This window comes from Zosterops lateralis (genome assembly GCF_965231275.1).
Source record: "Zosterops lateralis genome assembly, chromosome: 6".
Taxonomy (NCBI): domain Eukaryota; kingdom Metazoa; phylum Chordata; class Aves; order Passeriformes; family Zosteropidae; genus Zosterops; species Zosterops lateralis.
Window position 1 is genome coordinate 16949730 of NC_139761.1, and position 18263 is coordinate 16967992.

At 37.5% G+C, this 18263-nt stretch overlaps 1 protein-coding gene across 3 annotated transcripts in view; it reads right to left on the minus strand.

Annotated features, from left to right (window-relative positions):
* The window catches only part of TDP1 (tyrosyl-DNA phosphodiesterase 1), a 44440-nt gene that overhangs the window by 2493 nt on the left and 23684 nt on the right, over positions 1-18263 (minus strand). For all 3 annotated transcript variants that reach the window (XM_083864388.1, XM_083864387.1, XM_083864386.1), the window contains exon 15: positions 9049-9163. In XM_083864388.1, coding sequence (XP_083720514.1) covers positions 9049-9163 — 115 coding nt within the window. The remainder of the gene's footprint in view (positions 1-9048; positions 9164-18263) is intronic.

Below are 18263 nucleotides of genomic sequence, written 5' to 3' on the forward strand. Positions count from 1 at the left end.
TGACACAAATTATAATTCAGTTATTTATAAAATGTCAGGTTCAATTTAAAGTTATTAATCACTTCTAATAGGATCTATATGAGCAAGACAATGACTGTGCAAATACTGTATGATGGTAGCTGCTTACTGTCACACATGAAAATGACTGCCGAGCTTCTCAAAGTTAACTCCTTTGATCTTCTTGGGGGGAGGAAACAAAATGCCCATTAAATAATTTTTAAAGTGTCCTTAACATACCTACTTTCCACACATTTCAAGATCAGAGCTTCATTTCTGATACCTCAACTCTGTCTCAACTGCACCTCATTGGAGCTAGTGTTATCTGCTAGGCCGGTACCACAGCTTTGCTCTTGACTCATTTACAAGCAGCAGAACTCCAGCAGTAGACTCAGCACTCAGTAAAATAAATGGGGCCATTCAAGTGCCACTGCTACTTAAACATTATCTGAAAGCTTGGGTGGAGCACTATTTCAGTTACACTCTGATTTTTGCATATTCTCTCACAACTGAATAGACTACCACTTTTTACTTAGAGAGGCTCTGGAGAATAGGACAAGTTCTTTTTGAGTAACACCTGAGTATCACTCAAAGAATCCATGCTGGCAGGCCATCTCAAGCCTTCATGTTCTCATAAATATGACAGATGGCAGTACAGTCAAAACCAGAAACATGCTATTGAATAGTAAAATATAAAACACAATGAAAGCACCTTTGTGATCCTTTTCCTAGGGGTGTTTTTTGCACTGTGAGTGGAGATCTGGATGAAAGAATTCCTGGCTGATTTCTAAACCCAGAGACTGGATTCTTACCTCTACCTAATTGAAAAAGTTGCTTCAAAGCAACTAGTATTCACATATATAGAAAGGTTACAAATAACTTCTTCAAGTCATTCTACATATACATGGCAAACACACTCCCCTGCTGCATGAATCTGGAAAGTTCTTCCTTAAGCATTTGCAAAAGGTGCACACTACACTTCAGTCTCTCTTGTCCCCTCCCTCTGGATGAGCATGGCATTTGAAAAGGAACTAATCTTGTTCCTCTCAATGCAAATATCATACTTAAAGATCTCAAGAAGGAGGAAAAGCAGACAGGGAATAGATGTGGGATCTGTATGAATATTCACAAACAAAGTGACGATTTCTGAAGACCAAGACAATGACCACTTGTTTGAGGGGGAAAAAAAAAGATGAAAAAAGCACAACCCAGTATGGCAGTTTTAAACACAGGATTTGCTTTGTTTCTCAAAGTGCTGATGTGATAAGGAAAAAAAAAAAGTATTTTGCACTTTTCTGAGACCTCTCCCAAATTGTTATAAAAACCCTTGATATACTTAAGAATTAGAAGTTTCAAGTTCCCTCCACAAAAGAGATGATTTCCTCAAGCAACTTGTAATGGTAAGAGAGATGATAGCAATATTGCAACTGAGATGTGATGATGGCAGCTCAATGAGAAGATATTGTTATACAACAAAAAAGTTGTTCAACAAAATCACAGTACTCATTTAAGAGACTCTACAAGAAAATAAAAATCTGAGTACTATTAAAGACACAAATTTTATTTATAATGCTATCTTGCTAAGTAAGATAGGCTATTGTGTGCATGATTCCCAAATACCAGACTGAATAATTTTCAGCTTCCCTTCCAAGGAACTCTCAAAATCATCCTGCTGGTCTATAGGTTTTATTTATCTTGGTATCATTGATACATTGAGCTTTGCAATAGTCTTTATCATGACAGCCTGAATCTTAACTACTGAAAGAGGCCTTCAGGAGATTGATCTACATGATTTACTTATCTAGATACTGAGTAGTACTGCCAGCTACCAGAATTCTTTTTAATTCTTTAAATGTTTTGCCCTAAGATACATCTGTTGCCCACAAATAGCCTTCTGCTGTTCAGCTGACTGTTGGAGGTGATCAACTGCAATTGCTCAAAACAGCAATGTGAAAAGAGTTAATAATGTACATGTTGCACACAACAAATGTTATCTGCTAAAAATTAATGAGGTCTCTTGTCACATCAGAATAGGAATGATCTTATTCTTTATTTTAAAATAGTCAGATGTAAAACATGCATGTTATTCCCTGCAGCAAGGAAACATGCAAGCTGTGTATACCATGCATAATGTAACACTTTTGTGCTGGTAATTTAAAGCATTTGTGAAGAAATAGTCTAAAGGACAAATGCCCAGGTAAAATGCCCAAGGTTGTCTCTGCAACCTTGACTCAGATCTGTCAGGATGTCATGCTGTTAATTTCCTCAGACTTCAACTACAAATCCTGCACTTTGCACAAGATGGCTCAAATCACATATAAATTCCAAAACTAGACTGGAAATCATACATCTACCCTGAAAAAGAATACTCAAACCAAGCTTAATTTTAAAAATATTGAATTGACCAACTATTGAAGCAAAATACTAACAATATGGTGAATTTGCCATCTCATGGGAGTGCTCTCACCTAATAATCTAAAGCACATCTCCCTTAGCCAAGCATAAGCTTTGAGTTCAAAGAAGTTGGCTAGTAATATGTGGCAAATCAGACAGTCAAGTGGCTCCTTCTGGTCTTCAAGTCTGCAATCTGATCATAACATTACACAGAAGTGGCCAAACTAAATAGTGACTCTGTAACTCGAGTTTCTTCTCTTGCAAAGTGTTAATTTCTTCAGGATCATCATAAACAGCTGGGAGAACAAGTGTACTCAAATGTTACACTCAGACTCTGAGAGGTCCTCTGAGGCAGTGTCTGATGTCAAGCTGCATTACGAGAGCTTCAATCTCAAACTGCAGGTTTACCAGTCAATAGTAATGCTTTTGGTTCTGCTGAGGATGGAAACTGAGACCAACACAAACGAGATTGGTTCCAAACTTGGCTTCCTCACCCTGGGCTATAATTTACAATAACAATATACACTTGTGGCTTGAAAAAATGTAAACTTCTAAACATACTCCAATTTATATTTACCATTGGTCTGAATGTTGAATAAGTGTAATATTTTCAGTTCAATATATTAGAATCACTAGAAACTGGACTAGCTTCTAGTTGCCATCTGCTAAAAAGCAAGGGTATTGTCTTAGACTTTGTACCATACTAGGCACACTGAAAATACTTGAAGTTCTCTAAAAACTCATATAGGATGTCGCTAGTCTAGTTCTTCCAAACCCTAGAAAGTACACAGGTTTCAAGCAGCTATGCAACATTAATTAGAAAAAAAAGGTAGTTATTGAAAAATATTAGTTACTTTCCCAGAAGTCTTCTATCTTAATTCCTAAAAAATATTTTAACTATTTGAAAGAGAAAGCAGTGGATTTTCTAAGACTTAGAACAAGAAAGAAAGGTGAGAGAAAGGTAGAGACCACATACAGTGACATTTTCCCTGAACTTATACGACCTCCTGAGGATACAGCAGATCCCCGTGAGGTAACTCAGAGTAGCAAAGAATTCCTATAGCTTTGCCGGACAAAACACCAACCTCTTTTTCAAGCACTGTGCCACTAGCACAAAGCAGGATAAATGTAAATTCTTTCAACTCTTTAGGTTAAACAAGTTAAACACAAATGTCTAAGCCTATCAGAGCTGGAAGCAAACATGCCATGAAGTCTTTCTTCCTTTTTTCCAGCACAACACATTATATGTAATAAATGAGATGCAGTGTTACTACAGTTTCCTGAAATCACTATAAATATTTACCAAATGTAATTTCACCATACTCCCTATTCCCACTCATCAGACAAAATATCAAGCACTGAATATCTGAAGTTACAAGAAAAGGTCAATTTGCTTTTCCATGTAAGTGTGGCAATGGAACACTGAACAGTGAGCAGGGCCCTTCACAAGGCAGAGAGCTGTTCTTGTGAGATATGTTAAAGATCCTTTTGTGTATCCTTAACAAAATCACAGCTGTCAGAGGTTGAAAACTTCAGCTAAAGGACTAATGAATTAAGTGGACTGTCAATTTTTGCACAATGCCTGAACTTGTATTAAAGCTAATTTTCATCTCATTTCCCCACCATTTTCCCAGCCTCCTCACCATTTTTCCAGCATGAGATTTGACAGCTTTTAGCCCCCAGTTACCAAGGGTAAAATGTATTTTCCCACTGGAACATAATGAAATACATCTTAATACATTTTTACAAGATGTGAGAATTGTTCAGGAAAGAAATCTTCAACAAAGGGCAAAACAACTAAGGTAATTAATGTAATTGGCATATATAGAGACTAATGTGTAGCTTCACTCTAGATTAATCTCAACTGAGTTTGGAACCTGTCATTTTCTTGCATACCCATTTATCTTCTATATACTGTTAATCAACAGTTTCTTTCTTTGATCTTTCTATATACACTTAGGATAAAATTAAATGAGAAACAACTTGTTTATTAGAATGCATTTACCCCCCTATTTAATACAGTTCTCTTCCAGAGGGTTTAAGAAGTTTCAGAGGATTTTGAACTAAGAGTTCAGAAAAAGCTTTTATAAATTCCTGCTTGTAACTCGGTCATAACTCAAAAAACTGCTGATAGATCTATTTTTAGTTCAATCCCTTTTCAATAGTGCTTAAGAGTTCTGCAACAAATACTCATGATAAATAAATCTAAAATCTGACAGAATAATAATGCAGAGAAATGTTTCATCTGCTGAGGTCTTCCTAAAAAAAGAGCAAATTAAACAGAAATCTCATCACATTTACCCTGAACTAGAAAGTTAAGTGCAACTCACCATGAAAAACACCAAATGAAGTAGCCAAAATAGTGCAATACAACAACAATATATTTTACAATAGATATAAACCACAGATTCACAATTCATTGAGCTAATTGATTATATATTCATTTTCTAGCTATTTTTAGGTCCAAACATATTTTCCCACTCATTGTAGTGTTTGCTGGTAGCTTTGATTGGGTGGTTGAGTTGTTCTTTTGGGTTGTTGTTTTTAATCATTTTATGTAGTCAAAATAAGCTACTTAAAATATTTCTGTATGATTTCTCTCACAGGTATCTTACAAACTCCCCATTACAACTTCAAGCATCTGTGCTGCTTCCAGCTATGGTTTGAGACTCAGGTAAATTTTATTCTTTGTTCACTTCAGGGAGATCAAATGACTCCGGCTGGCAGAAGCAGGTAGAGTTGACCTGTTCGTGCATTGTACAACATGTCTCTCATGTGCAAGTCTGAAATACAGCTGGAAACTAAATGAAAGCAATGGCAAGATTTTAAATATGTGTCATATTCCCCTGCTGGTGACATGTTAACGCACATCAATGAACCCTTCAACAAGTACAGCTTAGCCTATGACTATGCTTCAGTGAGGGACAATCCATCTCTCTAGGAGAGAAAAGAGTACAAATCCAAGAAGTTACCTGTCTTGCAATGATCTCAACTTACACTCCTTAGAAATCTTTGGAAGAAAAACAGGAAGAAAATCTTAATGACTTTCTCCAAGTTATTCTAATTTTCTGTTTTGCCTAAAACTTGAGTTTTAGAATGAAACCCACTGACTAACGAGGCAAAGTAGGATGACACTTCTTTATCTTCTTCCTCCCTGTTATATTGGTGCAAGAAAAGAAGGACAGAGGCCAAATTATTTCAATACTATCAAACTTACTGGACTTTAAAAGGTTGTGGATCAATCTCATGAATTATCATGGCTGAGACAAATTATTTACATCATTTACTGATAAGTTTATCATTGTATGCCCTGAGATATATTTTATTACTTTTCAAGATGCATTTATTTCACTATAACTGTTCTCATGGTGAAGCCCTGTCCAATAGGATAAACACCAATTAGTACGACAGAAAGCGTTTGTGACAGAATGACAAAGAATCTCTGCAATTAAATTATTTCCATAAACTAGAAAACTGCTTTTCTTTCATTTTGTTACATTATATAATAATAGACTCCTCTAATTATATCTGATCCATTATTAGGATTTGTTTAAGTACAGGAAAAAACTCATTTTTTAAAATTTTGGAATCTTCCAAGTAGAACTTTATGGCAAATACATGGCTCTGCTCCTGACCATCTCTTCACTATTCTGCCCACTTCTCCTTCCTCCTGCCCCAATAGGATTTTTCTGATTATATGAAACTGACATGTACTTTGTTTTCCCATAGTTAGAGAATCTGAGTTCATGGAAAATCCCCCAGAGCCTTTTCTCCTTCAATTATAAGGATCAGTCACTATGGTTTCTTTGGGGAAAGGATAATTACTTGCATTTTTGCTTCTCAAGACGTTATTAAAATAAATCTATTTATATCACACTCCAGAGAGTTTGGGAGTTGACAACTGTATTGTTAAGGACAGATTATTTTATGAGTCCATCCCTCAAGATGGGAATTCTTTCAACATCTTTTCCACCAGGAGGCTGACGAACTGAAACAGAATATTCAGGAAAGAGATGTGAAACAGCATAGGCAGCTGACTTCATTTCCACTGCCAAAGCCTAGACAACCTCAATTCTGACATCTGTGCATATCACCAGAGGAAGCTAAAACGCAAAACCAGAACTACAGTCAAACCAGTTCTCCAGAGAAGTTAAGTTTTCCATACAGGAAGTGAAAAAAGTTATTTGGAAAAAAATCTTTACATTCAGTTGAAATATGCATAAAATTCACTGACACAATAGGTTAAATGTTGAATCAAACCAAGGATAATATCAACTATACAAGTATATTTATGCACAAGGAAGATAGTATATGAAATACTTGAGAATACACATGGATGTCACCCTGATCTTTTTCAGCCTTCTCATGCTTACATTTTTGTACTGGAGTTTTCTCACAAACTGTAACATAAACAAAGTGATTGTTTGCACATTCCTCTCTGTAATGGACTTCTAGGCTGACCAGTAGAGTCAGAGAGGTGTCAACCTCATTGTCCAATCTCTGATCAAACTCCAAAAACTATATAAATCCACATAAAAAATAAACATCCTTCTTTTTTGCCTTGACACTGACTGTGTAAGTGTCCTTCCTTTCATGTCCGTCTAGCAACACATGGATTCTGTGAATCTTTGTTTTAAAATCTCCAAAAATTTAAGTATGACCTCTTAGAAAGATCTTCCTAAACCCATCAGTTTGACTATTGGTTAACAAGCAGATAGTGCATACATATCCCAGAGCTCAACAGCCAGTTGATGAAGTATATTCTTACCCTGTCAGTAGCTGAATAAACCCAGCACAATCCCTGCCTCCCCTCCATGACACAACAGTAACTAATACTCAGTGTGTTTTATACCAAATCAAATAGCATAACAGTTTGCATTATCATTTCTACACTGGACCAGTATTTTTTCTCTGGGAAAATTAAAACCACTTAAGAGGTCTTTTAGGTAAGTAGTAAGCTCTTCAAGCAGAACAATCCATCTTTCCAGAGGATACAGAACATGCATCATACTGAGGAGGTGAAGGTCTGGCTGTTTAGCTGTAGCTGTATTTAAGGTTTGGCCTTGTATAACCATGGGTCTACTGGTGAGAAGCCAGGCTTGTTGAAGCTGAAGAGATTCACCTGCCTAAGTGGAGCATGTGCCTCTTTGCCAACAAGCTGCCCAGAACTTTAGGCAAGGGCTTTAGTGTAGATGTAGTAGTGGAAGAGGATGGAGTTTTGAGCAACACATAAGAGCCAAGGGCTGCTGCTGTATTAGGAACCAACAGGAAAATACCTGTGAAATGCTGCAAAGCACTTAAGGCCTGTTTTTCTAAAAAAGTGACATGGTCAACAGCCCAGCTGGCATGGCTCTACACCAATGCACACAGACGGATAGCAAACAGGAGCTAGGAGCCACGGTACAGCTAGAAAGATACAATCAGCATCACTGAGACTTGGTGGGCTGAATCACATAACACTTTGATCAATGGCTACAAACTGTCCAGAAGGAAGGAAAATCAGGGGCTTTCGACTGTCTAGAAAAAAGTGGATCAACTGCACAGAGCAGTGTCTGAAAAGCAGCAATGAGTGAAAGTGTACAGCTAAAAAAACAGAGGTCAAGCCAACAGAGGAAGCCTCATGGTTGGTGTGTACTACAGGTTAACTAATGTAGAATATGCTGGTGAAGCCATTTTACTCCAACAACAGGAAGAAGCATCAAGTTCACAGTCTCACCTTGCAGCAGAGCTTCAATCACCCCGTGCCTTCACTTTTATTTACTATATAAGATTATTATAAAGTCTGTTGACTTCTTAGCTTTTAAATGTTCTTTTCTCCCCATATCATTCATTAGTTCAAAGATTTACTGAAAAATTTGAGTTTTTATAAACTGTGTTGCTCCTACTTCAAGCTCTGTTCTAGATGCTGTCTTTCTTAGATCAAGGCTTCTCAAAAAGGACGTTTGTTACAATCTTTTGACATTCATTTTAAGGACAAAAATATCGACATTTACTGTTCCCAAATACTGTAGGTTGCACATCATTATCCTCAATATATTTTTATATTTTTCAGCCACCACCACACAGCCGCACTCACTTATCACTTTCCTGATTTGCATGTCCTAGAGATGATCTCAGAAACCGAGATGGTTGAGATTTTGTACACCTCTTCAAGTGTTATGAAATATAATCCATGAAATAGAGAGTGGAGCAAAAGCAATTCTTTCTTCTGATTTACAGTAGTTCTTTCACATTTGCACTACAGTATTTCTTTCACATTCCACTTCCAGAGACAGTTTTTAGCTCATGTTTCCTCTCTTCCAAACATTCCCTTTTCAACACTCCTTCCCCTATTAGTTCTGCAAAAAAACATTTTGATTCCATAAAGAGTATCTATTTTCTTAGTGCATATAAGAATCACAAAAGAGGAATAAAAACTAGCATTGAAGTTAATGATTCAAAACTTAAACAATAAATACTAGAATAAAGAATCTTGCAGTTGCTTTCTTTGAAGTCACAAGCAGAACACGGAATTGTTATCGAATCACGTACAATCACACCACAAAAAAGTTAAAATAAGTCTTTGGAACACAGCAGTATTCAACTGACTTAGAGTTACTCAATTAGCTTGCTTCATGTAGAATACAAGCCTACTTTTCTTCTGAAGTCACACCTTACCTTTGCTTCCATACTGTTCTGGTGGTAGGTCATAAGGTACAGGAAAGTACGTTGCTGAATCTTTCTTTTCTGTAAGCTTTTTCTGTCCTACATGAAAGTAGCCTTTGTCCAATCCCTATGAAAGAAGGGACACATATAGAAGAAAAGAATTATTCATTTCTGGGGGAAAAGACAAACTTAATCTACAAGAGATGCTTTCTCAGTAAGCTATTTTAATGAACAAAACCTTTTGCCTCCTTTACTGATATTAGATACTTCATGAAGCACTTTCATATCTTAGAAACTTAGCTTCTCTTACTTCTACTATTTCAGCTCTTCTCTTATTATTACATCCATTGGCTTAGACTCCACATATGGGTCCATATTTGATATATTCTGCTTTCTCAGGCCCTACACACATACCAATTTATTTCCATGTTCACTAGGTGAACTCCTTCAGTGTTTAATATTTAACTAAAGTGAAAAGCTCCAAAAATTTCTCTTTGCTGCTTAGTTTCATTCTGACCACGTTAATTGGATGCTCAGTATGTTTCATGGACTAAACTAGAAATCACCTTTTGTTACAGAAGCAAGTCTTCAAATCTATGCTTTTCAGACATCTTGGGTAACATCATCCACAGACACAAAAGAAATTTAATGAAGATTTGAAAGTGCTTGCACAAAAGCTTCAAAGACTACATTTATATTAGAATGACAGCATTACTGTCAAACAAGGTTAAGGACTATAAAAAGGAAAAATGCAATACAGTACAAAGGCAGAGATTTAAAGTGATTCAAGTAACTTGGGCAGACAGTATTGCTTTGCTACTTCTCCAGAGAAATTGAATCCCAACTGTAGTGAGTTACACAAAAGCAGTATCTCTTAGTTCTGAGATTTCAAATAGCTTACTGTCAATCAAGTAGTTTGATTAGAACAGACTAGAAATCTAAAGGGTATCAAGTTTTTTTAATTGTTATTTATAAAATATTACTGACCACTATTTTTCTTTCTAAAATCACAGAAGAGTTTGGGTTGGAAAGGATCTTCAAAGGTCATCTAGTTCAATCCCTGTACACTGGAGAGGGACATCTCCTACTAGAAGCAGGTTGCTCAGAGCCCCATCCAACCTGATCCTGAATGTTCCCAGGGATGGGGTATTTATCACCCCTCAGGGCAACCTGTGCTAATGTTTCACTACCCTCACAGTAAAGAATTTCTTCCTTAGATCTAGTCTAAATATACCCTCTTCTAGTTTAGAACCACTGCCCCTTGTCCTGTCCCTGCAGTGCCTATTAAAAAGTCTGTCCCCACCTTTCTTATAAGCCCCCCTTAGGTAGTAAAAGGCGGCAATAAAGTTTCCTTGGAGCCTTCTCTTATCCAGGCTGAACAACCCCAAGCTCTCTGTTTTTCCTCGTAGCATAGGTACTTCAGCTCTGATCATTTCTGTGTCTCTTCTCTGGTCTTTCCTGTGCTGGGACCCCACAGCTGGATGCTGTGTACTGCAAGTGGGGTCTCAGCAGAGCAGAGGGGTAGAATCCCCTCCCTTGCCCTGCTGCCCACACTGCTTTGGATGCAGCCCAGGACACAACTGGCTTTCTGGACTGTGAGTGCACATTGCCAGCTCATGTTCAAATATTAACTTACACTTTATTCAAGTTCTATGGTCCACCAGTCTGAGTTTTACAGCATTACTGTTTTGTGATAGTACAAGTAAGCATCCTAATTACTTCTAAAAAATCCCATAGTATTCAAACACACACTGTCTGAATGGAGAGTCTCATCTGTATACAATACTGCAAGTCTTTCTTCAGTGAAGCTTTACACCATCAAATGTTATCATTTTAAGTTGGAGACAGCAACAGCCACATGACCACACAAAGCATGGGAATCAATGCAGCCTTGTACCTCTTTCTTTAATATTCCAGAAGAATAGTAACCTAGAAAAAGGAGAGCTGCCAAAGACGATGTCAGACAGCAGCTCTAACAAGTCAGTTCAAGAATCTCCTTTAGAATATAGATGCATCTTCTTCTCATGACCCAAAGTAAGAGCAAACTGTAGGTTATCATGTAAGAAACACTATATATTATTTCAAGGACTAGGCAAAAGCCACTGCCTTTTAAATGAAAAAACAGAAGAAACGAACAAACAAAGTCTGTGCTAAAGGACTGCATGAAAGAAAATCCAGTTTGAACTTCCCTTTCTTATACCATTTAAGTCAGATATTGATAAGTCTTCATTAAAAACCTGGCTACAGTATTTTGTGGAGCTTAGCCTTGAGGTAACAACAAGCCAATGCAAATATGCAAGATTATTTTTAAAAGCTCATAAACATCTAAGGGTTTGGAAATGACTGGAAAAAATCATAATTACTTATACAAAATGCAACAATCAAGTTGTATAGCCTTAATTCCAATGAATTTGAATCACTCAGGGATCAGTAGAAATTTCATGTAAAAATGCAGATAATCATACTTCTGTTTGTAGTGGAAAGAACATGAAATATGCCAGGGATCTATAGCACACCAACAACAGGAACTGTGTAAGTGGTGGTGGTGCCTAGAGATTTTTTGTTTGTAACTCATAGGAGTCAGGCTGCGGTTGGTGGGAGGGTCTGGGTTATGTATTCCTAGATACTACTCACTAGATGACATTTAAATTGTCATACATTTAAATGTCTGTGACATGTATGAGGTTTGATTACCCAGATATCCTGTGAGCTTCTCTTCTGGCTGCTTGGCACCACCTGAGTTGGACATTTGGGAAACCCTTGCTATCATGAAGCACAGTGTAGAACACAACCTATTTCAGCCTCTACCTACAAAGAACATTTTTCATCTGTTTTTTTTCCCCCCTATTATCCATAGTTTTCTTCAATCTAGCAATATTTTTGTTTCTGTTAAATTTCTTCTACACTCCATGCCCTGTTAATTCTTCAGCATCTTTCTTTTCAGGCATTTTGCTTCCTTCTCTTGTTCTACAACTTTGCTTTTCTCTGTCTTCTTCCTCAGTACTCAGCAACTTTATTTTCCTCTCCCCTCTGAAAGACTCTGATGCTGTCCTCCGATGCTGCTTGACTCCACCAGTTCATCCCAAAAATGTTTTATTTGTCTGTCAGAATTTAACCTATAGAGATCTTCCACTCAGGAAATATTAATCTAAGAAAAGACATTTATTTTTCCTCAAAACACCCTGGAGTAAGTGTCTAATTTGTGGAATACATTCTTTAACAAGGCTCTCTGAGGAGATTCACATGCTTTTAAAAATAACTCATGTGTCTATCTTCACACAGAAATTGAAGTAAGTCACACACTTTGTCTGTTTTGAGCATTTCCTGAATGTTGACAGCTCTCATTGCTGTTTCCAAAAAACAAACCAGCAGGATCTTGCCTAAAATAATTTTGTCTGACTTGTAAATTTTCCTCAGCCACATTCTATTCTTTCGGAATATTTCCCTCTGCAGCTTTATTTTGCTCTTTGACTGCTGCTTACAGCAATACATTTTGAAATGTTAATAAATACATATCTCAATTGGGAAGGAATTTTTTTTGTACTTATAAAGCCTTTTTTTGTACTTATAAAGGTGCTGATATGGCCTCTATTAGTGCCTTAGCATCTCACAGTGAAAAAGCAGTCATCGGGAAGAACGGGAAAAAGAAGTTTAACAGCTTTTAAAATACTGCCTTCCAGTTTTTGAGGATTTTTTCCCCAAACACAAAGCAGTTTGCAGGCCATAAAAAAAAGAGATCACATAAGATAAAGGTAAGAATTGGTAGCCCTATTGAAGTGGGAAATAAGACTGATACTATCACAGCATTTTTATTGAAGTAACTTTTAATAGGAGACAACTGATTATTCCACAGGATGATTATAGGACTATTGTTTCCAATGCCAGTAAAGAGAAAAATAGTCTTATTTGGCAAAACTACTTAAAAACTTGGTAGTTTGGGCAGCAAAGAATTAAGGATGCACACAAACTTTACAGTGGCCAGCAGAATACACAGCAAAATCATTCCTCAACACTGGGCACAATTATTCAAAAGAGAGCTTTATTCAACTGTACCAGAAGATTTTTTTTTTTTTTTAAGAAGCCCACACTGACAAACTCAGGTATCTAAACCCAAAGTTTCTTGGTTTGGAAGGTATGTGTCTGGGTATCTTCAGCATTGGAACCTGAAAACCTTGTGGCAGTTCTGTGAACACTTAAAGCAAGGCTTAACATCCTGAAGTCTACATATAAAATCTTGGTTTACTTACATTGTATTAGCTTTCCCACTCCCACTCTACATTACATGGGATGAAAGATTTCACATAAAACTAGAAGAAACCAAAGAAGAAAGTGGTACTACATTGCCTTGGAAGTTGATGTTACAGTCAAGCAGCTTAACCAACTTGATTTTGGCTCTGCTCTAAGTTGAGCCATGACTGAAGGTGCCTGGCTCAGTTATTTAAATCCAGCAAAAATTTAAGCAGTTCAGTTCTGAAAATCACATGCACAATGCCTGGCTGCTCTAATCCAGATTCAGTTCATACATCCAGCCCCAGAGTCAACTACAAAACAGTACTTCATCAGTGAATATTCACCATCAAAAACAGTACTTCAGAATCTGAAATATTGTTGTTAGTTGTCTGAGTTTGATTATCTAGATAGAGTTGTAGGATTTGATAGCACTAGGTAAGGAATTATGGGTAAGTTTCCAGTTTAATAGCATCTGTTATATTTCTCTGAGCTTGTACTTCTAAAAGCTGACTGAGCCAGCGCCACATTCAACTAACCTCTAAAAAGATTTAAGTATTTAAAGTTTTTATACTATTTTGCAGGTCATGCTCAATTTATCTTAGCATCTTATCAGACACAGAAGCTGTGAGGAAGAACCATTTACTTAAAAGGCTTTCCATTAGTCACTTCCAAGATTTTTCAAACAAACTAATTACTGGAACATGCCGCCCAGAACTCCATGCTTTTTGGTCATTGCACTCTCACTACATGTTTTACCTGTTAAAGATGTACTTTATCTCAGCCTCTGGAAAGGAATCCCCAGTAGCTGAAAGAGCAAGTTGAAAAAGAGAGTGTAGATGTAGGAGGTGAGAAATAGAGATGGAAAGGGAAATGTAGTTCAAACACAGGACAATCTTTCTTATAAACATTATTTTTTTACTCAATAGAAGCTTGTGATCTAATGCCAGCATCAGCTGATTTTTCCCTAAACACTAAAACTGTAAAGGATAACAGCTGCTGCTATATTGAGAACAACCATTCAACATAATTCTGAGAGTCTGTATTAGCACACCAAGCCAAGACCCAAACTCAAAGCATAATTCTGGAAGCATTTTTTTTAAAAAGACAAAAACTGGCAATCAGCTGATAGCAAGTGAGGAACGATCCACTTCCAAATTTGTATTCAGCAGAAAATAGAAGGCACAAACTGCAGAGCTAGAGGAGTTCTTAAGATAAGTGACATTAAGCGTGTGCTATCCAAATACACCACAGTTGTGTGGCCAAGTAGTCTCAGGTACTGGATTAAGGCTCCAATCTCTTCTGGGACATGAGTTCAACTTCCATCACTGCCAGGGATATTTTGATGGTTGGATTATATGATCTTAAAGATCTTTTTCTGGCCTAAATGATTCTGTCATTCTATGATGCTAAGTCATAGAATCAGTCTAAGACACCAGAATATGTGTTGTGAACTTCATGATAAAACTGCATGAAATAACCTAAAGAAGCAGAACTACCAGAAACTGGCAGTATTAAATCAGCATTCTGATAGCTAGAGCATGGTAAGTCCCTTGAGGCCTAGGAAAGCTCAATTATGTTTCAAAGCATTTTATGTAATTTATACTTTGCTTTTATATACAGTTTATACTACACTTTTATAACTTCAGTTGTAAACAAACTTTTCGGTTTCTAAAAATCTTAGTCTATTCCCACTTCTCTTGTTATCTTCACTCAAAACTACTCTGCCACACAGCATTCTAAAACCACAGTGAAGCAGTGTGACAAGCAGACTAAGTTATCAAAGAAGCACTTTTTATGCTTCCCTATAAAAGAGTAAACTGCAGGGCATATGCATAAGAAATTCATCAACTAAGCAGTGCAACTTGAATATCAGATGACTGTATGTACGTAAGTCCAGTATCAGTATTTGTCTGACTACCTCCTTGTTACCAAGAGTCTCTTCAGGCACTTCTCAGAGAAGACAGAGAAGCAGCTGCAGTTTCTCTCCCTGCTTTGCTCCCACATACACCATATCATGTGACTAATCAGGTGACTTGTTCTCTTCTGGTTGCCCGTCTTCACAATTAAGTATCAATATGTACAAACCAGAAGAAAATGAACTATTCTCTTCCAAAATACCTACTGTTACATATTCTTGCAAGTTTTAAATGACTTTCAATTAAATTGTGCTCTGAGAGGTCTGAAACTCAAGCATAAGAGTATCTTGTGCACACTACAGCCATCTAAAAGCTGTAGAAATTATAGAAAGCATAGGAGCTTTCTATAATTCACAAAGACAAGAGGTGAGGGCTGTAGAGAGAAAGCATTGTACTCACACCATGGTTAGCTAACCTGTCACACACCACTTTGCAAAAATACAGCAGGCCAAACAGACTCAGTGAGGAGAACCTTGAGAGCATCATTGTGTAGTAGTCTTATATCTGGATCTCTTTCTCTAGAATGATATTTTCATTTTTAAGTACAACCTTTGTCCCTCTACTTACCACCCTTCCAACCCAAATGATACAGAGGAAAAAAACCTGAGAAAAGAATAAAAGTGATAAAAAAATCTCCCCCCTAGGAACAACTGAGCAGGATAAAAACTCTTCAGTCTAGACAAAGATAAGGGTGTCTGGAAAGTAAAGTATGAAAAGGATGACTAGGGATCACATGGTTCTTGCATTTTTCAATTCAAGAAGACAAAAACCTTCAAATGAGTAACTTTCAGAACACTGCTCCATGTGACATTATTACACTTTGGAACTCAGCCAGAGCAGATTGTGACTGTCAAAAGCCTACAGACATTTAAAAGAAGACAAGAGACGCTCACAGAATAGGCCTCTAAGTCAAGAAATATGGAGGGACAAACTACTACACAAATGCCTGGTCATTATACTTTTCCACAAGCATCTGCTTTTGACCACTGAGTTTTGAGACATTACTTTGATATGATAAAGTAAAGCCTTCTACTACCCCAACAATGGCCATTTTAAAGTAACTAGAGTGACAAAAAGGGAAAGATCTGGAAGCTTGGCTCTACTTCGTAATACTGCACATCATGTTTTTCTTACCCAGATCCATTTATTCTTATTTTCTATCCAAAACTTCACGGACCATCGTTCTCCATAAGGTCTGGTTCCAAAACCAGGACAAAAGAAAGTTACCTCAATATGATCTCCCCACTCACTTTTCTGCCCCTTGAATTTGTCCTTCCTACTTCTTCCTTGCCATTAGCCCTCACCTGATCATGTTGAGCTGGTTCATGGAATGACTTAGGAATCCTGTTCTGTTTTGTTTTGGCTGGTCTGAGCTGGTTTAAGGGATAAAGAATCCACTGAGCACTCATGCCAGTACAACTAAGGGAGTGAAGACAGCCGGGAAGTTGTGGTCAATAGGTTCTATACCCAGGTGGAGGCTGGTGAAAAGCAACGTCCCTTAGTGCTGTTTTGGGACTGGTGCTCTTCAGCACCTTCACCAATAACACAGACAGCAGGACTGAACACTCCCTCAGCAAGCCTGTCTATGACACCAAGCTGAGTGTGCAGTTGACACACCTGAAGCATGGGATGCCATCCACAGGAAGCTAGACCAGCTCAAGAAATGGGCCCACAAGAACCTCATTAGCTTCAACAATATCAAGAGCAAGGTGCTGTACCTCATTCAGGGCAATCCCAGACAGGAGCATAGATTGAGAGAAGCCACTGAGAAGCCCTGTGGAGGAGGACTTGGGGTACAGGCCAGACATGACGTGGCAACGTGCACTTGCAGCCCAGAAAGCCAAATGTACCCTGGGCTGCATCCAAAGCAGTGTGGGCAGCAGAGCCAGGGAGGGGATTCTGCCCCTCTGCTCTGATGAGACCCCACCTGCAGAGCTGCATCCATCTCTGGGGTCTCCAAGCATGGACCTGTTAGAGCAAGCCCACAGAAGAGCCACAAAGATCATTGGAAAGCTGGAGCACCTCTCCTACAAAGACACACTGAGAAAGGTGGGGTTGTTCAGCCTAGAACAGTGACAGCTTCTCATTTCAGCCTTCCAGTACTTAAAAGGAGTTCATAAAAAAGCATATAGAGAGAATCCTGTGTAGAATGCAAGATTCAGGACAGAATACAAGCCAAATGTTTCTCAGAGGGGTTTGGAGGAGAGGGTAGTAGCGGGAAGTGGGAGGGGTTTTTGTTATTTCAATGGGGTTTTTTAAGTGAAAAGTTTGCAGATTGGCAAGATCTAAAACAGGTATGGTCATTCTTAGCAAAAAGACTAACTCAGATATTCCTGATTTTCTACCCATTTGAAGTATGCATAGAAAAGCCAGTCAGAACAAGAATACTCAAATTATGTTACATGACTGTGTCATCTGGTGATTAGTTATGTTTACACAAAACCCATCTTTTACTAGGTAAAAATATACCAGTACCATAAATTCTTTCCTTGGTAACACCTGGAGATAGCCAACTGGAAGTAGGAATAGTCAACTTCCAAGAACATTAATTTATTCCTTTCAGGCCAGTTGCTGTTAGAAGTCAAATTTTTGCACAACTTTGTTTGCCCAATGCTTCATTATTCTGTTATTAATAGTTGTTTACACAAATGGCGTTTCTTTTTTTTTAGAGCTCATCAATATAAAAAACAATGCTTCCTACTATAAGAAGCTGTAGGAATTCTTGTTTCACTCTCTGATAAATACATTTTCTTCCATATAAACCATGCTGGAGAAAAACGTCTAAGGTTTATGATATCAGAGACCTCACTACTATATAAGCTCATTATAAATGTCAAGAGTGAGATACAGGAGTTCTTTAGCTGCAGTCAGAAACCATCCATTTTAATATGAAATCTCAGGAGACTACAATTATCCAGTTATGGTAGGCAAACATTTTTACAATGACACAATATTAGTAAATATTCATTTGGGACTACATTATTAATCAGCAGAAATGGCAGAACATTATGTGATCATCTGTGAATGTTATCTAGGAAATAAATACTCTTCATCAGCAAATTATTTCTAAGGACTTTTAGC